Source organism: Oculina patagonica, chromosome 7, assembly GCF_052425735.1.
Source record: "Oculina patagonica isolate OP01 chromosome 7, crgOcupat, whole genome shotgun sequence".
Taxonomy (NCBI): Eukaryota; Metazoa; Cnidaria; class Anthozoa; order Scleractinia; family Oculinidae; genus Oculina; species Oculina patagonica.
Genome location: NC_135764.1, coordinates 853,837 through 878,138, shown reverse-complemented (window position 1 = coordinate 878,138; position 24,302 = coordinate 853,837). Strand labels below are relative to the sequence as shown.

The 24,302-nt window shown below is 38.9% G+C and overlaps 2 protein-coding genes across 2 annotated transcripts; one reads left to right on the top strand and one right to left on the bottom strand.

The window, feature by feature from the left end:
* Window positions 1-1,456: 1,456 nt before the first annotated feature.
* On the bottom strand, window positions 1,457-7,225 carry LOC144659571 (uncharacterized). Its single transcript, XM_078520038.1, has 5 exons — window positions 7,026-7,225; window positions 6,648-6,735; window positions 4,149-5,309; window positions 2,061-2,100; window positions 1,457-1,655 (listed from the first exon to the last, which is right to left on the bottom strand). Exons 1-5 carry the CDS (start codon window positions 7,168-7,170, stop codon window positions 1,560-1,562), a joined length of 1,530 nt encoding a protein of 509 aa, XP_078376164.1. The 5' UTR covers window positions 7,171-7,225; the 3' UTR covers window positions 1,457-1,559.
* A 1,718-nt stretch (window positions 7,226-8,943) lies between these two features.
* On the top strand, window positions 8,944-23,979 carry LOC144660670 (endothelin-converting enzyme 2-like). The gene is made up of 19 exons (XM_078521355.1): window positions 8,944-9,213; window positions 11,350-11,540; window positions 11,650-11,907; window positions 12,694-12,759; window positions 13,201-13,314; window positions 13,793-13,915; window positions 15,908-16,044; window positions 16,213-16,441; window positions 17,095-17,193; window positions 18,044-18,121; window positions 18,907-19,007; window positions 19,484-19,542; window positions 20,426-20,477; window positions 20,956-21,023; window positions 21,354-21,478; window positions 21,884-21,949; window positions 22,322-22,417; window positions 22,770-22,846; window positions 23,485-23,979. Exons 1-19 carry the CDS (start codon window positions 8,988-8,990, stop codon window positions 23,582-23,584), a joined length of 2,265 nt encoding a protein of 754 aa, XP_078377481.1. The 5' UTR covers window positions 8,944-8,987; the 3' UTR covers window positions 23,585-23,979.
* Window positions 23,980-24,302: the final 323 nt, after the last annotated feature.

The following is a 24,302-nucleotide window of genomic DNA, read 5'->3' as shown; positions in this document are numbered from 1 at the left end:
GTTTTTTTTATTTGTTAAGACTTTTATTTGAATCAATGTTCCCGCAAAGTTTCAATGTTCGCATACGAAAAGATCGGCTCTCCAAACTGGACATTTATCCCAATTCTGAGGGTCATATAGTGCCACATAAAGAGAAAATTTTATAAATTATTTTTAATTGTATTTTTTTGTATATTGTAATGGGTATTGCACACATCAACGTCTTCTGTTATTGTAAAAAAAAAAATCGCTTTTTTGCGCAATAATTCAAAGATTACGAACCCGACAAAGTCGATTTCTATTCCTTTGTGTGCTAAGCTGTTGACATTTGAATATACCGCCCCAAAGACATGAACATTCTGAAGCCAAATGCATCGTATTTTAGCAGGCAAATTTTCTGCATTTTTCTAAAAATTTCTAAACATAGCGACATTACAGAAAGTTGATGGAGTTTAAGTTCTTTTTGCACAACTTCAAATGATAAAAACGTCTCGTTGAAACCCAAAATTTGGATGCCGAAGGCAGAAACTTACGATGATGCACGAGGAAGAGTCTTCCTCGACGCCGGGCCGACTGGAATGTAATCCGCTTAACCACAGCAGTAAAATCTTAGCTAGCATGAAAGGAAATAGATATTGCCTGAGGGTGAGCTTAATAACTTGGACTTAGTTTTATTCTAACAATAGTAAAGCAATGGAGGAATAAACGACGAGGTTTTAGTTCATCCAAGTGACAAAAGCTACTCGAAAAATGAATTTCAGTTTGAGTTCGATTGTAACTTGAGAAAGATTTTTTGTGAGTTTCAGGTGGAAATAACAAAGTATTCTTGGCTTAAGATATACCGTCACGTACTCGAGATAAACTTTTTTTAATTGAGCGCTTGTGCAATTTATTTTGACAAAGAAAAACGAATTAAAAACCAAAAACGTCGGTCATTTTGTTTTAGGATGCAATTAATGTCAAACTTTACCCCACGCTGAGATATATATTTTACGTTCATGAAAAAAACAGCTTGTTTTCATAGATCTCCATACCTAGGGCTATTCAGTGATGCCAGCGGTTCAGCTGATTAATGATTTTTGCAAGAAAGAAACATGGCCATGACAGTTGTGACGTAAATTTCGCAAAAACAGTCGCAGACTAAAAACCGAAGAAAATATTAACCGTTTTCCCATGCCATAGAAAATACAGCCAATCAGAATACATAAACAATAGCCTCGATTTGGCGCGAAAATATGCACGGATATTTGCCCGCGGGCATTATCTGTTCCAAGAAGCGAACAGTTTTCTCAGAGCGAAGCTCGAGAAAAACTGTGAGCTTCGAGCAGTGACACACTCAATATCCAAATTACTTCAAGGCAGTAACACCCTCAAAGTAGTACTCGGGAGTAGTTCTAAGCATACTTAATATTCAAAATACTTCATAGCAGTAACACACTCAAAGCAGTAACACATTAAATATTCAAATAGTGTTAAGTTTAATGATGTTCTAACTTTTTTATTCTCCAAGTATAAATCTTGTACGCAAAACATTCATACGATGTCAAATTTTTAATAAAAGGCGTCCATATATAAGTCGGCTATTCGGATACTCTTCCTATCATTTTCCCTCTGGCCTGCATTTTCTTCTTAAGAGCTCTAAATTCTTCTGAGGTAAACTGTTTCTTGGTTGCTTCCTGTGGTAGAAAGTAAAATGCCAGCAAATTAGGTCAGTTTTTGGCTATTTGAAACAGCGGACATTTTATATATAAGCTGGTGGAATAAGAAAATGTCGTGCAGAATTTAGGCAGAACAAGACGGTATTTAAACTATAATAGCGTTTTTGTTGTACATTTTTTACAGGAATTTTCTATTAAATGTTTCCTTCACAAAAGAAAAGACTAAATGGTAATAAATCAAACAAGATAAGCTAACAGTGCCAGCCGGAAAACAAAACTAAACTCGCATTTACAATTGTAACAAATGAAAAAGAAAAGAAAACTTCTTCAATGCTCATTGTTTATACAGCTGCGTAAAATACCGCGACAACACAGTAATTTTTAAAGCAGTAATATTGTATTATTGTAATATAATATGGATACCTTTCCTTCGGAACGTTTCCTTTCTCTTCGTTTCATATCACTGAGAAAATAACAAAAATAAAAGTGACTCATTTATGTGTTTGCAAACATTTGAGCCCCCACAAATATATTATATACACTTGACAATGTTCACCATAAACAAACGGTGATTTTACTTGTTATTTTGAAGAAATGGCCAACCTATAAGATTCAATAGCTGTTGAAACAAAGACTACTTTTTTTTATGGTTGAGCAATTCGAAATAACAAGTAAATTCGTCGATTTTGGTCTCACTCAGACGTGTTCACGACGGAACAGCAATATTTTTAGCCAGCAAAGACTCGTTAAGGGTTGTACGTAAAGAATAAAAAAAACCCGTCATACTGTGTTGGTGAACTAGTCCGATCAGGCATGGAAAAAATGGGACGAGGGGAAGGCTGACATTTCAGACAAGGAAAATGGTATCTTTTAGTGGTAAAAACTAAGCCACGCCCAGATTGGCCTCCTTAGAGATCTCATTCAAATTTTCCGACGAGCATCCCTGTGCTTCCATTCATATGGGGTCCCCCACCCACTACCGGCGTAAATCCTCTACTCTCTAGCTCTCAGCCACTCCTTCGCCCCCCCCCCCCAATCGTCTTTAAAAGTAAACTTAATATAATAAAGAATATTTCAGAGTTGTGCGCTGAAAGCATTTTTGTTATTTGAAGCAACTATTACAGACTGTTACGGTAATTTAGACTGAAATTTTTTTTAAGTTCTGTCTTAAAAGCGTCCCATGCCAGATTTTGTTTAACACTTGACCCACTTCCGTTAGTGTAATATATTTTATGGAATGCTAGAAAGCGAGTCGAAGGCGAGCCATTTATTACTAATGGTTTAATACGCCCATAAAACCTAACTTTATGAGCTGTACTTTCCATAATCTTTGCAAGTACAAAAGATGAATTAGAGCGCACTCTTATTTGAATTTTTTTTTCTCAAGAACACTCTAAAATATTATATTAACGGGTTTTCCTGACAGGAAAAGTATTTCAGACTAAAAATTAATCCCTTTATTATCTTTTCATCATCCGCGTCAGGGAGTATTATTTTAAGGCACTGCAACTTCTATGATTTATCCGGCGGATGCAATATTTTGCGGAATACCGCCAAAAAACACGAGGAAAAAATTGTAAAAAAATCACTGGTACAAAATGCAGATAAATGGTAGCATTTATGTAATTTCTAACTGGGTCCATGTTGTTCTTTCGAAATACAAAGGAAATATCAGAGAGCGCGAAGAACACTCCAACACATTCTAGAAAAGCCTCCCTGGGTTTTTTAAATACAGGATTAACGCTTTCTAAAAGCCTATTAAGCTAAGGCTTATAAACAATCCCTTTATTGACCTTTATTATCAGATTTACTCTGGGCTTGCAATGCCACTTTAGATATGCGGATTAACGGAGGCACAATAAAGATAAGACGATATTGCCTGACGAAGGACGCGGAAGTACTTAAAAGCCTGCATTTTACAATTTTATCCCTGAAAAGGCAGGCGTAATGAGCCACGGCAAATTGCTTTGAGCTTATGATCATCATGACGATAAACAGAACAGACTACATGTAGGAGCTGTAAACGAGATAAAAAAGCACAGACTAGAATAAAACTGTGCACGAGTTTGGGTAGGCCAAGGGCTTGGAATAAAATGTATTCAGGATGGTTTTTACGCCAAAAAATGACTATTGAGATATTTATATTAATTCTAATTTAAATACGTTCTATGATTTTCTAAAGTTTGGTTATTTTGGGAAAAGTGTTTGGAACGTTGGATTCTGCTCAAGTATCGATTAGTATACAACTGCCAAACCCACCCCCACCCTCTACAGGCCCCTAGAACTCCATGGCCATGACACGAATCAGGTTTGTTCAGATATCGCCACTCTCAGTTGGGGCATTTCAGGCCAAAGTAAAAAGACATTAAACACAAATAATAACATAGCAACATCCCAACTGGCATGCAGGAGACAGACATGTACATTTACAGAAATTACCACATGTAAAGCATAAATATACGTTCCTGGTACTTGAAAATACAGTATATAATTAATAAAAAAAACACACACCTGGGAATTTTCTCTTTTTCCTTAAAAGTTGTTTCTCCTTTCTTCTCTATCTTGTTTTTAACCTCGCTTTTCTTTTTTAGTGCCTGTCCTCCTAAGAACACACTTGCCTTTACCGCCTTCCAGTTCCTTGGCGCTTTGTCAGTAAGTGGTCTTATCTCCTCCAGTTGCAGACGCTTTTTCTTCATTGCTTTTGTTTTTGTTTTCTGTGGAGTTGTTGCACGCTCGAGCAGGTATTTAAAAAGCGGTATCTCGTTAAACCGTTCAACACGGAGTCTTAACTTTGTGATAACAACTTTCCTCAGTAATTCAAGCGTTTCCGGGCTGCGCCGGGCTATGAGACGGTGAAAACTGGCTTTGTCAAGCTCGTACACTTCCAGAGTTTCAACACATTCTACGCTGACGCAGTACTCTGGGATATCCAGCACCATTTCCACGTCTCCTATGACGTCATTTGGTCCAATGGTAGAGGCTTGGATTTCACGTTGCCGAAGCCTGGTCTCCATGGCAACGAATCCGTGCTGCATTCGCCGACGACGTTTTTCAATGACAGTCAAAGGTCGTACAAGATCTTCAATTGCGTTAAGCTCAATCTTTTCTTCTTCGTCGCTGTTGTTTAAATCTTTTTTCTTCATTTGTCGTTTCGGGTTCAAAGCTTCATGCTGTTCTTTACACTTTCGCGGATCAGATAGCACTTTTGCGGCGCCTTTCGCGATGAAATAAACCGAGTTACATGGCCGCCCTTGTTCCACCACTCGATTTCCAAACTGAATTTTATGCATTTTAAGATTTTCAATCAAAAGTGCCTTTAGCGCTGTGGGCCAAGAAAGAAACAGTGGACAAGCCAGGGCAAAGCTAGACTTCTCCTTCCATTCAAGATTGTACACATGAAAAGACTTCTTGTACAAGTCTTCGTTTATGATAATCAGCTCGGTTAGCTCATCAGCAATTACGGTGGCGTTTCTTTCCTTTTTGTCGCTCATCAGTACCATTTCACCAAAACTTCGGCCGCTTTTCAGACTGCCCAGCTCGGTGCCAAAGTACGCCAGCCTCTCTTGGGTGCTGCGAACCGCACCCATGTCATGGTGAGGATGGTAGTCGTGCTGGTGTTCATCTTCTTTTCTGGCGTAAACTGACACCGCCCCCTTGAGAATAACATAGAAACTACGAAAAACAAAATGTTCAGATTCATGTGAATGGCGAGCCTGAGCACCAAATATCTAACTCCAGTAACGGACACCTCCCGTGAGCGGACACCTAATCTTGGTCCCAGCCACAAACAAACACTTCTTTTTTAACATACCATAAGCGGTCGCATCTCCTAAGCGCACGCTACGTCAGGGTCCTAACCACAAACAAACACTACTTTTTTAACATACCATAAGCGGTCGCATCTCCTAAGCGCACGCTACGTCAGGGTCCTAACCACAAACAAACACTACTTTATTAACATACCATAAGCGGTCGCATCCCCTAAGCGCACGCTACGTCAGGGTCCCAACCACAAACAAACACTACTTTTTTAACATACCATAAGCGGTCACATCTCCTAAGCGCACGCTACGTCAGGGTCCCAACCACAAACAAACACTACTTTTTTAACATACCATAAGCGGTCGCATCTCCTAAGCGCACGCTACGTCAGGGTCCTAACCACAAACAAACACTACTTTATTAACATACCATAAGCGGTCGCATCCCCTAAGCGCACGCTACGTCAGGGTCCCAACCACAAACAAACACTACTTTTTTAACATACCATAAGCGGTCACATCTCCTAAGCGCACGCTACGTCAGGGTCCCAACCACAAACAAACACTACTTTTTTAACATACCATAAGCGGTCACATCTCCTAAGCGCATGCTACGTCAGGGTCCTAACCACAAACAAACACTACTTTTTTAACATACCATAAGCGGTCACATCTCCTAAGCGCACGCTACGTCAGGGTCCTAACCACAAACAAACACTACTTTTTTAACATACCATAAGCGGTCACATCTCCTAAGCGCACGCTACGTCAGGGTCCCAACCACATACGAACACAACATTTTTAACCTCCACTAACAGACACCTTTTGTAAGCGGACACTTTTGTTATGGTCCCGGCCACATACACTCATTCTCCACCCCAGACCTTCGCCTTCTTTGAGCAAAGGTCGGAAGGGCTTTGGGTTCGAGAACGATGTATACTCTGTTACAAACTCTTTAATTTTTCCTGTTCTCAAGGGTGACCGCTCACGGAGGCCCTACTAGGCATGCTGATAAATAACATATTTGTGTAATATGGGATTGGTTTGTTAAATGTTTGTTGACAAGGGGTAAAAGAAAACTTTAACTAAAGGGGGGAATTTTTTACCAAGATTTAATTTAATTACATGTAGTATTATTAAATGAGAAATCTATCAGAATAATTCCAGACCTCCGCAATTACACTGTTCATAACAGCAAAATTTCTTTTAAGAAAGAAAACTTAAAATTAAAAAATCCAAACTGTCCTACCAGTTGCCTCTCTCTCCTTGTCGTACGACCACGTGATCCTTCTTTATTTTGATAAACTCCATGTGTTTGATTACATAGACTAAAATATCTGTTGAAAAACAATATTAAAAAACGCGTTTGTCAGTGGGTATCAAATCGGATATCGTGAATATGCCAGATATGCTATCACCTGGTGCTTTTGGTAGTTAAATATAAGTTACTTAAAATTCATTTACTCGGATGGCATGATAAAGGCAAATTAATGTGAAACTCATGACTCGCGTCGTGCGATTTTCTCCTTATAAGAGACGACAGGACGAGAAAGGCACGAATGTGTCTCATTAAAATGGCGGGAGGAAACAACAAAAACAAATATCAACACAAACTCAGCATATTTACCGTCCTCCAGATTTTTAAATAAGGAACTTTTGTGTCGAATCCAAGGAAGAATTCGTAATATATCTTCCTCGTTCCTTTGCTCTGGTGGTCTGCAGAGCAGCTCCTCTGAAAACTGCAACATCGCCTTTAAGGATGCTTCTGACATGTCCACTGAGCTAAGGAAATAGTTTTGGAATATAGTTGTGTCTGTACGTCATAGAGAGTTCTTTTTCATCATGCGCGCGGCGTTTTACATTGTTGCTGCGCGTGCGCCCGTTTAACGCCCTTTCCTCCCACTTTCCCAATTTTTCCCGATGGGCTGGGGGCGCCTGTACACGGGCCAGCGTCCTTTAAGAAGCAAAGTCCTGTAAGCAAAAAGAAAAACGAAAACGATTCTTTATCATCCTGAATCGTTGATTAAAGGCAGCAACTAACTATTAGCAGATAAGTGTAGAGCAGAAAAAAATGTTTTAATCTCAACTAAAGCCACGCGTGAGCCTATCTATGGGTATTTCCGAAGAAACCGAAGACGCGAAGATCACCGCGGAAAAAACGAAGATCTCAAAATTGACCAAAAATTGAACAAAATTTGCGTTCAAATTGAACACTCAGATATAAAACTGTCAAAACACGTAAACACTACAGAAATATTAATTTCTTAATTTTGGCATTTGACCACATCACACTGCGATTGGGAGAACTGAGGTTTACAGTCACTGCCGCAAAACCACAACAAGCCATTTCAAGACTCAATTGTTCAAACTGTTTCCATCCGTAAAACGAAGATTTGCAAAAAACAAAGACCGTGGGCCTGACTCATTGAGAGGCTAATGCGTGGGGCGTTTTGAGTTTGTTCCTCGTGACTTGATTGAATCCTAGTAATACATCACTTTATTGTAAACAAAGCGTTTTTCAAACCTTCCCGGTTATTTTTTGTTTCTGGTTGTAGTACTCTGTTCTTGACCTTTAAAAAAATCTTGTGAATTACAGCTGAACAAATATAATCACTTCACTGTTTGTACTAACAAAGAGGCAAAATTGAAATTAATTATAATTAAATTTGTGGTATATGAAAACATTGCCACTAGTATTTACCTTTTTCGATTCTTAAAAGAACTAATTATTCAAACTTGAATGCAATCAGGTGTTTTATCATACATTTTAAACTGTTTCTATTTTTTTTTATTTCGATTTGAAAACCATATTTATGAAGCGGGCCCCAAATCGTTTTTGTTTATTCAGCAGGAAGATAATCAAACAAGATTCAAGTGCGGGACACATGCATTGAAATAATGAACAACTTCCGATGCATATTGAGCAAGTTGTAAATTAAATCAATTAAGCCTATATATTAGTTTACACCGATGCGATTAGTTTTCGCGAGTATTTATTTAAATATTATGCTGAGGAATAACTATGCGAATATGTTCATTTCTCCTGGCCTATTTTCGGGACGATATATATATTTTTTTATTTTTTCGGTGACAGGTCTTCATTTTTCCTGATTAATAAGATTATATTCCTTAGCAAGTATTTATTTTTCAATGCATTTCGCTTCAACCTCCGATACTTAGTGAAGCCGGCGACAGGTGAACGTGAGTGGAACAATGGAGAAACATTACGCCGCTAAACACTTCGTTCTCGCACGGAATACACGTATTAATATTTTGAGCTCTTTCTTACGCTTCAGAGTTGAGTGGAACACCTATTTGCACAAGTTTTCATCGATGTCTGTAAAGACACGGAGACTGAAGGTCAGGAAACTGTGCGAATACGTCAACTTCCCGCCAAATGCAGGCCTGCGCCAAATGCAAATTGTGTTGTGTGACATAACTTCCGCTCCGGCGTGACAACTCAGTTGTCAATTGCAAACACAGTTTATTAAAAATAACAAACCTCGAATTTCATCTCCTCGCTCCAGTTACACGTTGAGAGGGTTTATTAATAGCTCCGCATTTGACCTGATAGCGTGCGAGTTTTAGAATGGAACCATTTGAACACGAGAAAGATGTTTCGTTCGTTCGTCCGGGCAAGCGAACGTCTAAGTGTTTGGTCGTTTTAGCTGTTTTATCATTTGTTTTACTGGTGATTTCAATCGTGTTTATCACATTGTACGCCCTGGAAAAAGCTAAGACGACGTCTGCACCTCCTCAGATCCCGAGAGAGCAAAAGTACTGTGGATCAAAAGCGTGTTTTGATGCGGCAAAAGGTTGGTTGAAATGTATTTCGTATAAACATAGCCGCACCTTCACTGAGTACCTTGAAATCATACAAAGCTGATGCTTCTCTATAGAAATGTACTTCCGATTTACACTTTTACTGTTTTCAGCACAGTATACAGTGGGTGAGAGTTTAATTATATTAATTTCATAGAAGGAAATAGTCATCAGGCTGTCGTTCTCTCCAGAAAAAAGCCCAAATTTTCGTTATCTTTTTGTGGGCCAAGTTTAGCGCTTTGACGTTTAATAGCGCACTGAAGAAATTTATCACCTTCCGATCTTAAAAGGAATTTCCTTAATTTGCTTTGTTTGTTTATTAAACCCTTGTCCAACCTCGAAAGTCTCCGAAATTAATTAGCTATACTGAGAACATTCCACATAAGGAGCGAGCTTAATAAGCATTGAACAGCCGCGTGTCCTGCCGGAAACAAAGACATGTGCGCTCTCCTCTGGCGCCGCAATTTCACGCTGTTAGAATTTTCAATGTTTACAGAGTGTAATGTTTATATTGCCCGCGGGACGTGCGTTTTACGGGATTACGGGGATCTCGGTCGGGTAGTTTACATATAATACTTAGACCGCTATGTAGTCTCTTTTTGTCTCGAAATATCCTCCCTTCTCATCAATACTCGTTCTCGCGGGAATAAAATAGGGATTGCAGGCAGCGTTTACATTATAAACATTTGCCTAAAGTTTAGGTTACCTATTTCGTGACTTTCAATTTTCCTCTGCCATGCATCCTGCTGCTGCTTTCCCACAGCCGCGCGAAACTGGATCGATAACTAAGTCAGATGGTGACGTTTGTTCCATCACGGAGTTTCTGTAGAACGATAAGCAACATCACCACTTCATTCGGCCAATTTTCTTTTGTTTTGCCCTCTGGCCTCGTTTTGAGTTCTTTGTTTTCACATCGCGGGCCAGTGGGCTTTACTCATTTTGCCCATGAGTGGTGTATTATCAGTATTGAAATGCACTCTAAGTTGTTGTAAACTGCAAGTTCTCCCTCAAATTTGCAAAACAATTATAGGGGAAGAACTGGAGGTAAACTACACAAAGCAACTTCAAAATTCCACATGACGTCATCTCCTACCACAAGTCGCCAGATGTGACAAATTTTAAACTGCGATAAACAGGTGTTTATCTATCACATGAAGGCTGATTTTTCAGATTGAACTGAAGCCGGAGGGGGGGGGGGAGGGTTGTGATTTTGGGCTACCGGTCTAGAACGGGGTATCCATTTTAGAGACAGTTCTTAGAACGAGGTGAACCCACTAAAGTTTCAAATTATCAGCAGCCAAAATGGGGTGTTACAAATCGACCTGTTTCTAGAATTAGAACCGCAACGGGCGCGGGGTAACATTTTGGTTGCAAACTCTTTCTAAAACGTAGTGCTACTTTGGAGACCCGGGCGGCACATACCCACCCAAAACATGCCTAGCTGAGTACTTCCCTCTCCCTCGCCTGGGACCGAAGCCCTGGAACGAATTCCACAGTGTGATCTTAACTGAAGGTATTGACCCCTGATTGGATCAAAGTGGGCGAGAAATATGAATAAGCCATAAACGATATGTCCCACAAGCTTTTCTTGGAAACGTGTGAACTTTACGCTTATTTGCATTCTAAGAGCCGTGAACATGCACAAAAGCGTTTGACGAGATGAGCTGTGATCATTAAATCCCACGAGGAAAAGAACCTGAATGATAATTTTGGACACACGTATTTCAGTATTATCGAAGTTCCAAGAAGTCGCGCCGTTTGTGGTTTACTGGACAACCTTTCTTCGATATCTTGAATTTATAAATTTCCAAAACGGTTTGTACAGTTACTAGTAGTTTTTAAAGACGTCTTTGTGCTAAGTCGACGAGCAAGTGAGATATTAAGTTGATTATCAACTGGAAGGAAAACCTGACGTCTTCTGCTTTAGCAAAAGGCTCCAACGTAAGCCGTCGAAGGTCTAAGTCGTCTAACGCTCGAAAAGTTGGCTTTTCCAAATGTTAACTGTTAATTTTATTTAGATAATATTCTTTTTACGTGGTATATAAGGCCAGAACACCGACGAAATAAACCTTGAATAGAGCTACATGTACCTTGTTATTCAGTCTCAACGCGTTTTCTTTCTTATTTAGATGCCTTCAAGCAGCTTAACCAGAGCGCCGATCCTTGCACTGATTTTTACGAGTATGCTTGTGGCGGCTGGGAAGATGAGAACGCACTGGAACCTGGAGAGACTTCAGTTACCGGCTTCTCGCTGGTCAGAGAGAAAAGCTACAACATTCTGAAGCATGCACTGGAAAACGCCAAAACAAATTACTCAAATGTAAGGAAAACCTGTTTCTGTCACTTATACCTTCTATACCTACATACTGATTCATGTCTGTTAGGTTCCTCATTTCTTTATCATCATCTTCTTTTGTCTGTCGTATCAGAATGAAGCTGTTATGAAGACCGTGAAGTATTTCAACGCCTGCAATGACTCAGCGGCTGTTGAAGCACGTGGAGATGATCCACTTAAGAAACTGATTGATGATATGGGAGGATGGAACGTGACGGGTAACATGAGGTCTCTGTCCACAATGGACATCACACAAAGGATCGGCAAAGTGTCAAGCGAGTTGTTTATCAAGCCATTCATTGACGTCAAAGTGTTTATTGATCCTCATGATTCCAACAAACATATCCTGCAGGTCAGTTGTAGTTGATTTCTCTTTTTATAGCGACCTCCTCAAAACGTACTGAAACGGCTAATTGGACACGGCAAACATAAGAAATAACGGTAAAAGCTCTATTAATACCCCCGGGGGAAGCTTATTTCATTTTAATGCTTTTTTGGCGGGGGAGGGGGGAGGGGCGCTTAACAGAGACGGGAGGCTTATTTCAAATCATATTATTGTACATTGAAAACTTTTGAATATTTTACGCTGTTTGCTTACACATTTTCAAAGAATAGCAACAGTAATAAGTAATTGTGTGAATAAATACATTTAACAGGGTAAAGTTGCCTTGTTTCTTTGTTCATAAATTGTCATGATTTACCATCTAGGGATGGAGGGGTGGGCGATTAATAGAGAAGAAGGGGGGGGGGGGTGATTATTAAAAATTTGAACTCCCAGACGGGGGGTTTATTGGAGAAGGGATTCATTATTATTTGTTTACGGTAGTCGATGGAAATCTAACCAATTTATGATGGAAAAATCTTGTCGAGCTCTTGAAAACCATAACAAGCCGAATGATTTCATGTAATTTGCTGAATAAACGCTTGTCCCTGAGTTAGCCAGCAAAATCAAACAAAGAAAATATACTCTTTTTATCTTACCTTAAAAGCTACCCCTCTCTCTCGTTTTTATTATTTTATTGTTACCTCCTTGTAGCGAAATGAGACACAAAGACACAAATTAAATCTTTTCAATCTGACCCTTAAGAGCTATAGTTTACCTTCATAAGTTCACTTCACCGATTTTATTTCAATTTAGTTTGGACCTGGAGAACTTGGAATGGTAAAGTCGTACTACTCGAAGAATACTTCAGACTACCAGGCCGTAAGTGCTAATGTGAAACCTTTTTGAACATTGTTACTGTACTACTCTTGTTGTTGTTGTTGTTGTTATCGCAAGACAGGTACGGAAGCGTTTGGCCACACCTGGTAAATCGAACGGTGTCAAATATATTAACCCCCTGACTTACTTTATATCCTTCGCCGGCAAAATCAGTCTGTTTTTCATGCCACTGTAACTACCTGCTTGTTCAACAGGCTCTTACATGGTCTTACATACCTATGTTCATCCGTGATATCAAGCAAAAGCGGGGACGGGATGGATCTCCCTTTGATTGAAATTACATATCCTTGTAAATAACATTTCCCCCCTTCGTATGAAATAGATAATGCATTTTAATAATTTATCGTTTTAATAACTTGGACCACGCTGGATGTTCGACAAACAAGAGTTTTTCAAAACACGAACCGTTCTCTTGCTGTTCAGGTTCGTGACGCTTACGTGACGTACATGAAGAAAGTCGCCAAGTATCTTGGTGGTGGTCCTGACTCTGACGAACAGATGATGAAAGTTTTTGAATTTGAAACGAAGTTGGCAAAGGTTAGTTATCAAATGACTGTATGTTTGTGCTAATATGGTGGTCTCAACGGCAGCATAGGAAAAGACAAAACGAATGGAGAGATATTTGGGGTCATTTGGGCTCAGTATTCTCCAATACAGTTCTAATGCAAAGATGGGGTTTTCATTAGAACCCATGATCCTCTAACACTACCACTACCACTACCAATAGCAAAACCTGCGGATGAGTTGTGCTATACTGGCAACTGATCAAATTTTAAAAATACTTCTGCTCCTAAGCAGATTTGAAATATCCATTTTCCTATCTATCTCAGATTTAATCGATAATTAATTTCACGCAAAACCACCCCGGCCTGAGAAGAATGGTTAGACCTTCTAGAATTGGTCAGTACGACCACATGAAGTGAACCACGCTGGTATAGCTGACATAAAGAAGTTCCACCTTTGTCCTTCCCAGGGAGCTGATGAACATTTTCTTTCTTTGTTTTCTAAAACACAGCTTGAAAAAACCCCGGATGAGAGTTCCATCATAGAAACCCTAAAGAAGGAACTCCCTGCTGGTGTGGCGACTTTTGACTTGAGGACAACACTGCAAAAATTTAGCATTGCATCTAAAGTAGACGTAAGTTTATAAAGATTGAAGCTAGTTAAAGAGGCTAGGTCACGGTATTTTAAGTAATTCTATTTATTTCCGTTAATTGAGAGCTCTAAACTTTAAATTGCAGAGCAAAATTCTTTTATTGGGAAAAACACGGCCACATAACAAACAAGGATGATTTTCGAGCATTGTAAATGACACTTTTATACAAATTGAGATAAACTTGAAAAAAGTCGGACCAACGTTTTTCAAGTTAACCCGAACACAATCCGTTTTAATCTTCTCGAATTTTGCCCATCCAAGCCCCGTTTCGGCCTTTCTGTGTTTCTTTTCAGTTCTTCTACAGTTTTAAGTCGTTATTTTGATATTTCAGTTATTTCTATGAACAGTTGGTCAGTCCCGAAATTGCCTAAAATTGCGTGACATAGCCCCTTTAATTTATTTTTGAGAAGGATAGAAATTGCCAAAGCTTCGTAGCTTTTTTGTTGTAATTAGTACAATTATTTTTGTTAAGTCAATTTCTACCTGAGATGGGAATGTATACCAAATCAGATCAATATAGTCTAAAGCGTTGTTTGCAGATGTTGTTTCAGTCAGTTTTCAAAAGATCACCAACATGCACAGTCTGAATACGTGTCCTGTCGTGTTTGTGGGCGTTTTAATTAGTATTTCCTTTCTTTAAACCTATTCAAGTAAATTTAATTTGGTACCCTACGTCGTAGCGCAAAGATGTAACTGATTTCCCTCTCAGTTTAACAAAACCTGTGATCTTTCGTTTAAATTTTGGCTACAGAATGGTCCCATCTCATACGGAAACGTTTTAACACATTACTAAAATTGACGACGGAAAGAGTGAAATAGCAAAGCGCGCGTCACAGTTGGCTTTGAAAAGATCGTCAGTTCTCCGGAAGCGTTCCCTATTGAGTAGTTTATGCTTTGCAATTTCATTTTAAATTAAATTTCGATGTTTCCGATCATAGGAATAAACGTTTATTCGTTTGCCTCACGATAGAATCGCTTTGAGATGGTGATCGCGACGTTTCGACTGCAATACTGATAGTCTTCATCAGGCGATGAGGTCGATTGTTCACGCGTTGCTATTTATGCACGTTGGTTCGCTGCATGTGATTGGTGCATTTCGATCCTCATTATTATTCCGATTAACAGATGATGTTCCCTCAGAGGTCCGCTTTGTAGTTGAACAGCTGTTGTGTTTTCTGATCGTAGGTATCCATGCTTCAGAAATTTCAATTCCGCTATCTCTATTGATGTTATTAGAATGAAGTCTTATTTGGATAGCCTCTTTGACCCTGCGTGTGTATCGGTGGGGGTCACGATCGATAAACTTGACTTGATTCCATAAAGGAAAATACCCCGTTTCGTTTGCTAAGGCCTTGTGGTTTTGGAACCAACCATTTTAACCACAAATGGTTTTGGCTGTTTTTTTTTTATTTTTTTGACATCAGTGCCCTGAAAGACACAAATAAACGCCTTTTCCGACCATTTTTGGTCCATAACTTGTCGGCTGTATTTTTTTGACATCAGTCATTTTGGTCGAGTCTTAAGTGTTCTGTTTCTTCCGTTTCAGTTTCCTCGTGAAACGTGATCTGATAAATGTCCGTGAGCCGTGATTTCCCATGAAAAATAATTATCCGTGATATGGGAATCGAGTTTCTAACCGTGTGCTGTGATTTTGTGACTGTCTGTTATTGCGTTCACGAACTGGATAAAAGGTAGACTTAAAGTAGTAAATAAACAAAACATTTCATAGACCACTCCGCCTATAGCGTTTTTCAGGGCCAGTGTCTAAAAACATAGCCTCCTACGCAGACGTTCTTTGGGCTCGTCACGCGTTTCTCCCCAGGCCTGGAGAAACGCGTGACGAGCCCAAAGAACGTCTGCGTAGAAGGCTACTAAAAACAGTGAAGTAAATATTGTAAGTGGTTGAAAATGCCAACTGGCAAGAGGAAGACCAATTGACTGTTTTTTATTGTATTTTACCATTTTATTTTACAGCTGGACAATCTTGTTGCATTGGTAAATGCAGTTTTTGCCAAGCAAGGTCGCAAATTCAAGAAAGACGAAAAAGTTCTCGCATACCCCACGAAGTATTACAGCCGTCTTTTCAATTTCTACGAAAATATGACCAGAACGTAAGTGTTGTTAGGTCTTGTTATAATTTGTTTCACTCACGCGAACGAATGACTTTTTATTTATTGACCCGTTTCTGCAGACATCTCCCCCTCTACAGTCGTAGTGACCTGATTTCCTTGACTCCAGTGAGACCTTCACCCTTGATTTCATTTGCCATGTTTTACTAGAGACCCTGTAGTCGTTGTGAACTACATTATGTGGACGGTCATCAACAACTTTATCAAAGTCATGCCGCAGAAATACAGAGATGCCTATGAAGAGTATGTAGTGACTATAATTGGAAACAGAACAAGGCACCGCTGGAAGGAGTGCATTGACGGAATGCAGTCAGTCCTTGGGATGCCGCTTGGTTTGTTGTTTGTGGATGTCGCGTTCGATGAAGGGAGTAAGAAAACGGTAGGAGGGATGACCGCTAAAAAATTAAGGGTGCAATTGCAATTGCAATCGCAACGCCGCGCCACGGGCTACTTACAGCACTTGAAATTACCATAGACAGCGGCGTAGCCAGCTTTTTGAATAGTTGTAGGCCTGTTAAATAGGGCTGTAAGGGCCGCTTTTCAGCGGAGTTGGAGCAGAGGAAGTTTTTTGGATCAAGACTCTCCAACAAACGGGGTGATTGAATAATAGTTTTCATAAGAGGCCTCCGAATGGGCCCTTCTGGGGGCATGATCCTTGTAGGCCCGGGCCAACGGGCCTATAGGCTGGCTACGCCCCTGATATTAGAGTTAATTGACTACTACTACTACTACTTGGGCTAAAATTTTGGTTAAGAATACATGTAAATACAGTTCAAGGGATTCCGAGCCACCTTAATTTTTAACAATTTTAGTCATAATTACAACACGGTGATCAGTATTTAATGATTTTTATGAAATATTTATTTTATGTCGAAAAAATAATGAAAACGATCAAATAAGTTTGAGAATTCGCAGTAATATCATTCCGTCAAAGCTCAGGGCTGTGAACTGTTACGAGCCCTTTAAAACTTCAGATTTTCTGTAACTTTATCGCTGGAGGAACTAGTAAACACTTCTTGTTCATACTTCAAGATAACGCAGATGACTCAAATGATTAAAGATGAGTTTATCAAGACCGTCGACACACTACCATGGATGTCCGACGAGACAAAAGTGAATGCAGAAGAAAAGGTGAAGTGCTTTTTAAGTTAAAGTCATAGGTGCAGTGAAGTGTAATGATTTTTCCTTGAACGAAACTATAAAGCCATTGATAGGTTGATCCTGCAAAACGAACACCAAGGAATCACGACACGAAAAATTATTCAGCCTTGAACTTAGTGTGGGTATCACGTTTTCAAAAATAACTATAAAAAATATTGTTGGTTTTGTGCTCAATGATAAATTAAAGAGAGTATTCTTAATATCCTCCAGTAATTTCGCTATAAGGATGTGTGCAAAAGAGACATGAAATCCCCTGGCTTAAATGCAGGGACGTGGGAGGGAAGAGCTAGTGACAGGGAGACCTGGCGTAGAGCACTCTTAGTTGGAGAACCGCACGTCGACCACTCTGGCAGCGGAAATGAAAAGAGCAAAGAGGAAAGCCTTTTGCGAGACTTCCACTTTCCTGGGCGAGGCACAATTGCTAAAATTGTGGCGTTATCTGCAAATATCAAATTGGATCTTAAGCCACAGCAAACGCTATTACCAGTATCCTAACAGCGCGCTAGATGTACCTTCTTTGTCCGACAGATGCCTACCGCATACATGAAAACGCGAAAGCAAAATGGTTTCCTCTTGCTCATTCTCTTTCCATTTAAATCTCAGCCAATCTTTGTGCAGTCCTCTCTTTTGGCTGCTGCTTGCTTTTAAGTTTGTTTAATCTCCACTTTTGTGATATGCTGAGCTTAAAATTAAAGGTGCCTCCTCGACATATATTAAAAAGAAAGATGGAGATTGAAGCCGTTCACAGATGACAGGTACAATGCGCCGCGCTCCTGATGCGCCTTCTGAAATATATATATTTTTCATTCTTGTTTTGTAGGCTAATGCTATCGCAGAAGATATAGGTTACCCAAGCTACATCAAGAACCCTTCAAAGCTAGCTGCTAAAGTCAAAGGAGTAAGTTACTGTTAAATCAGTAAGTCTTAAACAAATTAACCGAGCGTGCGCGTAAAACTTTTTTTTTAAAAAAAGCAACAAAACAAAAACAAAATGAAGTGGGTGCTTACAGATCACATCAGTTTGTCGTCGTTCTCGTCCCCAGATCCACCTGTTCCTCTTGTCCGGCGGGGCCTGTGCACCAGGAAAAGCTGGCTCTGAGGACACATGATTTGATTGGCTAGATTTTATTAAAGGAAAGATAAATCTAGTCACTCAAATCAACCATTTTTTAATTCCCTTTGTTATTATGTAGTTTAAAGGAGAAACACATTTTGAAAAAAATGGCAAATGTTTTCAAATTTTTGATTCGTAATCCGTCTTAATCTTTGTCAGTCAAAATAAACCTTGTTTATTTTGGGCTCTTTTTTATTCCTCTGTTGGTGTAGGTTTCCTTCATTTGAAAGTTAGATGGAAAATGACTTGAAATACCGTGACGTAGCTGCTTTTTTTTTAGATTGTTGTCCCTCATAAAGGACGTTTTGTGTAGTTGTGCTTAAGAAATTGAACTGATTCTTAATAAGCGTTAACTGGTTAACGCATTATCATCGGAGAGCGAATAGAGAAAGGCGATACTGACAGCAAATGTACTTTTTAAAAATTTAAATTGAAGAAATATACACTTGGCAGCTTACAGCATCAGAAGCAAACATAAAATACAAATAAATAATTTGCAAATTTAGCCCTGTTCTTCTTGCTGTGTGGTCTCGCTCCCTAACTGTTTTACTTCTTTTGTTTTTCTACAGTTGAAAGTGGGGGATAAACTTTTTGAGAACGTAGTTAATGCCATGGCGTTTTCCGCTGAGGAGTCGTACGGGTCACTGGATAAGCCGGTCGACAGAGACCAGTAAGAAAAAAATTTCTTTGTGCCTACTAACTTTTGTTTAAGTGTGTGGCCTGTGGGTAAAAGATTAAGCTGATTATATTGTATTGTTGTAATTATTGTGTGTTTGTATAAATGATGAAAAAAGCTGATTATAAGGCGAAGAAAATACCCGGATATTTTAAAAGACTACTATTATCAAAAAACTGAAACTTACAAGGACAATTTCAAATTTATTCATGACTGACTCTGATTTGTGTTACGTTGTTACGTGGCTGACTCTAATTTGCGTTACATTGTCACTCGACTGACTCTAATTTGCGTTACATTGTTACGTGAGTGACTCTGATTTGAGTTACATTGTTACATGACTGACTCTGATTTGTGTTACTTTGTTACATGACAGACTCTGATTTGCCTTACATCGTTACATGATCTGACTGACTCTAATTTGCGTTACGTTGTTACGTGACTGACTCTAATTTGCGTTATGTTATTAGATGGTTTCTTGGCCCTTCACAAGTGAACGGTTATTACTCACCAAGGCAAAACCGAATTGGTAAGTTCCATGAGTATATTTTCTCCCTTTCGTGTGACGAAATTTTTGCTTTGCATACAATCAGGACTGTGAAAGGCTTTGCCTCCAGCAGGCAATTTGTGATTGATCCACCATTATTTGAAAGGGACAATATTCCTTTAATACTCGGTCTGCCTTTCGATTCGCTCTGTTTGAGCTTAATGTTTTCCTCCTTTACTTTTGGCAAGAATTGTTTTTGACCTCTGGGTTCTCTAAGGTGATTTAATCTGACACATTTTTTCACTTTTCCTGGGCAAGAATTTTTTTTTGTAATCTCCCCAACCTACCCTTCCCACTTTGCTCTCCTAGCCCGCGAACAAGCTCACCCCACCCCTATGGGTGGTCGAGCCTGCTCGCTCACCTACTTTTCGAGAGAGTTTGCTCGCAGGCTTTACCCCTCATTATCAAAATAAAATGGTCCCACTTCACATCGATACCAAGTATGACTAATGGTATGAAAAAATGCAAGTGACAATTAAATAAAAATTGTCAAATTTGAAGAAATGTTTTTGAAAAACCACAACTAGACAATAAAATAATAGATGAAGGGACACCTTTGGACAGGATTGGGGGCCACCGAAATGGATTACGAACCGCCCGCCCAGTGAACATAAAACATTTTGGCAAAATGTTTCAAAACGCAACAATTTCTGGCTAGCTTGCGAGCATCCCTAAGAGAACTTTCTCGCAGGCTGGGCTCCTCTAGTTCTTGTAACTGGCACTATATGATAACATGAAGATCTGCACGGAGAATGTGTATACTATAGTTATCAAAGTGCACCTTTAAACAATATTTTGTTTATAATCATCAGATTACATTTAAAGTTATTTGTATTTAGTATTTATCAAATTGTCTTCTGTTTAGTTTTCCTAGCAGCAATTTTGCAGCCACCGTTTTACAATCCAAACTATCCAAAGTATGTATGTTGTGTTGTTGAATCTGGTTTTTGTTGATGATATTTTCACAAAAGCTTGGCCATAAATTCAAATTATGTCATCTTTGATAATAAGAATAAACTATACCTGATCGTCTCAGGAAAATTCTTTGACTGAACTCAAATTCTGTCAAAGACATGTTTTGATACTGATATTTGAAATGTTAAATGCTACTTTGTTCTCGTCTTGCTCTTGTGGTTTGCATCCTCGAGCTCGTTTCTGATTTGCTTTTTTCTGAAGAAGGCAATACACTAAACAAAAGTTCCAATCTGGTATAAATAACGTCTGCGAAAGGGAGTTGAGGCTGAAACGAGTCGTTGGGGCCTGGACAGCACTAAGAAAGCTTAAGCCAAGAGCAGAATTCATCAATGGCTTATGCTACACCGGGCGTGAGTCAATGAAAGTTGCAGTAAGTGATAAAATAACGTCTAACACTTGCTTTTTTTTTTTTCTTTTCAGATATTTTAATTATGGTGGGATCGGCATGGTTATCGGGCATGAAATTACACATGGATTTGACAATGCTGGTATGGATGAAGACATAAGAAACTATTAACTGAGTAACAATACTTAAACTTGCTTTTATGCATATGCCTTTCAAGTGCCTTTCTTCACCAAAATGTATTGATTGTTTGCTGGGATTTGCTTGATAAATGTGCGGAAACTGTGTTCATCTGTGTTGCTATGAAGAAAGTTCTCATCCAGAGAAAAAAGCAATGTTTCTAGTCGTCTATAAACCCCCGGAGCTGTCGTGATTTTGTAAATAATTTTTTTCGTTATACAAAATCTACCTTTAACCATTGCGGAAACCTTACTTTTGTGAATATGGATGTCATGTAATTTTGTTTAACTTTCAGGGAAATTTTTCGACAAGAATGGTAACGTGAACAACTGGTGGTCCCTTATGTCACAGTATGGATTCTTTACTGGAGCAAAATGCCTTTCAAAACAATATTCAAATTTCGAAGTTTATGGGAAAAAGGTAATTAATTAAAAGTAACGTTTCATGTTTCATTAAGTCACTTGCTCGGCGGGAAAATACCGCCGACCTGTAAAGTCAAAACTGACGGCTCATCCTCTCAAAAGACCCTTGTACACCTGAAATTAGGTTAACGCAAGCTAACTAATGGCGACATCGATCACGTTTTTTGTACGGGATTTACTGATTAAATAAGAAGAGTTGTGAATCACGAGGTTCACTGATCTGATTGCTTTTATGAACTGACTACAAGGCTGCCTTTTTTCAAGCATTTTAAAATGATCGAAAAAATAGATAAAACAAAAATAATGTAGTTAGGGTCTCGTTGTATTGATTAATTCGTCGAGATAATAATATTATACTAATATTATAATAAAATATTTAGTTAGTTTGTTGTCCTTTTTTCAGATAAACGGTAACCAAACATTAAACGAAAACATCGCTGACAATGGTGGAATCAAACTAGCTTACAACGTAAGATTGTCTGTCAAATGTTATAAAAACTATCCATGGTATATTGCAATTCCTGAGTTTTGATTGGTTTACAGGTCATGGTATATGAGCTCATATACCATCGGCCACAATTGTATTGTAGATGTACGCTTCAGCGAGAACGGCCGGGGAGCTGAAATATTGCAATTCCTTTTTTTCTAATAAAACAATTGTTCCACTCGAGCTTGTTGGATATGAGATAGTTATAGCCAACGCGCTTATAGTTTTTAAATCGTTCATGTGGTTTATACAAAATAAATCGATTTTATTTATACCTTTTATCATTCCCCCCCCCGTTCGTTTGTTCGTTCGTTCGCTTGTTTATTCATTTATTTATTTTTAATTTTTGTTTAGGCTTATAAGACGTTGGTCGAAAAAGAAGGAACCGAAGGTGCTCTTCCTGGACTGGGACTAACAGAGGAACAATTGTTTTTCGTTGGTTTTGCTCGGGTTGGTATTGGTCATAACATGCAATAAAACATAAAATAAATAAATGACAAATTGATTGTCGGTGCATGGACGGCGGAGCATTTTTCCAACTGGGGGTGGGGGGGGGGGGGCTGACTAGTGAGCGCCCCCAGCCCCCCCGGCTCCGCCGTCCCTGCGGTGGATTTAAATGTAGCGCACTAAACCATAGATTCGATTTCCGCTGCTATCTAGAGTGCGGTCTCTGTTTTTTCCCGAGAAGAGAAGGAACAGAGCGAACGGCGGCTGGTAGTCGAGTTTTCGTAAACCAGATGGATTTATTCCCACTATCTCTTTAATAAGCTCTTTCGTATACATTCCTTTAATTTTCTCTTAGCCATGGTGTAGCATGTACAAGAAAAAAGCAGCACTTCTTCAACTTGAGACTGACTCACATACCTATCCTAAGTATAGGTAAGTTGATTTATGATAAACGCAAAGCCGTTTTAAATGATCTGCCAAAGCAGTTAAAATTTGATTCGGTTTTGCATTTTGCTGCGGTATAATTAACTTCGTAAAGTGATTGAACATACTCTGGCTATTTAGAAGGATAGTAGTGCAGTTTTTGACAACTCAGATGCTGAAACCAATTTTTTTTTATATGCTTATGTATTTTTCCCCTCGCTTGCCACCAATTGATATTCTTCGAGTTCTGTTTAGTTTATCCCAACAACAATTAACTTGGTTTCCCTTTTCCCCTTTCTCGGCATTTCATGCAGGGGAAGAAGTAATGCTCCTAGTCGTTTCATGGTAAGGAAACTACAGTAGCTTAAGCCAGTTTCATGAGTTTTGTGCCACCAGTCTCGTGAAGACCTTTTTCTTCATAATGTTCCAAACTTCTCATTGATGTAATGATCTACTCAATCGAAACAAAAATTGCGAAGTAAACAGGGAAATAAAATCGTAAATATCTATGCTACTTAAGACCGGGTATCCAAACCTCCTTCACGGTTATGATTTTCTTTGTCTTAACCTGATGAATTATTAATGAGACCAATCTTTGAGAATGTAGCATGCCGTTTCCGCGTATTAAACGTTGTTTCCCTTTCCAGAATCATCGGCACACTTCATAACTACAAAAAGTTTGCAGAGGCTTTTAACTGTAAAGCTGGATCCGCCATGAATCCAGAGAAGAAATGTAGCTTGTGGTGATGCGCCCATCTGTTCTTTCCACGTAAAACATTCACGAAATATCAAAACACATTACCAGGCAATAAGCAGTTATTGGACTTGGATGTCGCATGATAGAAAAAATTATTGAGACCTTGGATTTTGTTATTAACCGAAACATACAAATGTACATACAATCAAACATACAAACAAACAAATGAAAGAAATAGAGGACTTGATAACTATGCTATTGTGAAAAAACCGTATTTAATATATAAATGGCTAATATATTGCATATATTATCGGGCTTCAGCAAAATCCTGTTTTTTGTGACTTCTAGATGTGTTAACTGCTTTTTGTATTTCAATTCCTAACATTTCATGCGGAGTGATAAATCGATCGTGTAATTTCTTTCTTGTTATTAAATGGAAACTGTTATGGAATTTTTTGCCTAAATGTGTTTTCCAAATGTTTGTCTTCGTTATTCAGCAATGTATAGAACTGTAATTCAGTTGTTGATTTACATTTATGTTTTCCACTGCGGCAAGGGAAACCAGAAATCGAGAGTTTGAGAAATCCAAGACTTGCTATAAGTCGCTTTTTTTTACTTTGTGTCCGGATAGGGTTATTTGAATAGATCGCTCAAAAAAAGTAATATGAGAGCGCGCGCCGAAACCCGCGCGGAATCTCTCTGTCCGTGCGCGTTGGCAGGCGAAGCGCACGCAATTTACAGATGGCTCGTTCCGCAATCACCATTTTG

Excerpts from the sequence above, each read along its gene's own strand:
- LOC144659571 (XM_078520038.1), bottom strand. The coding sequence starts at position 7,170 with ATGTCAGAAGCATCCTTAAAGGCGATGTTGCAGTTTTCAGAGGAGCTG. Across the intron at positions 6,736-7,025 it reads ATTTAAAAATCTGGAGGACG|ATATTTTAGTCTATGTAATC; the intron begins GTAAATATGCTG and ends GTTTTTCAACAG. Across the intron at positions 2,101-4,148 it reads GAAAAAGAGAAAATTCCCAG|TGATATGAAACGAAGAGAAA; the intron begins GTGTGTGTTTTT and ends TTATTTTCTCAG.
- LOC144660670 (XM_078521355.1), top strand. The coding sequence starts at position 8,988 with ATGGAACCATTTGAACACGAGAAAGATGTTTCGTTCGTTCGTCCGGGC. Across the intron at positions 9,214-11,349 it reads GTGTTTTGATGCGGCAAAAG|ATGCCTTCAAGCAGCTTAAC; the intron begins GTTGGTTGAAAT and ends TTTCTTATTTAG. Across the intron at positions 21,024-21,353 it reads ACATGGATTTGACAATGCTG|GGAAATTTTTCGACAAGAAT; the intron begins GTATGGATGAAG and ends TTTAACTTTCAG.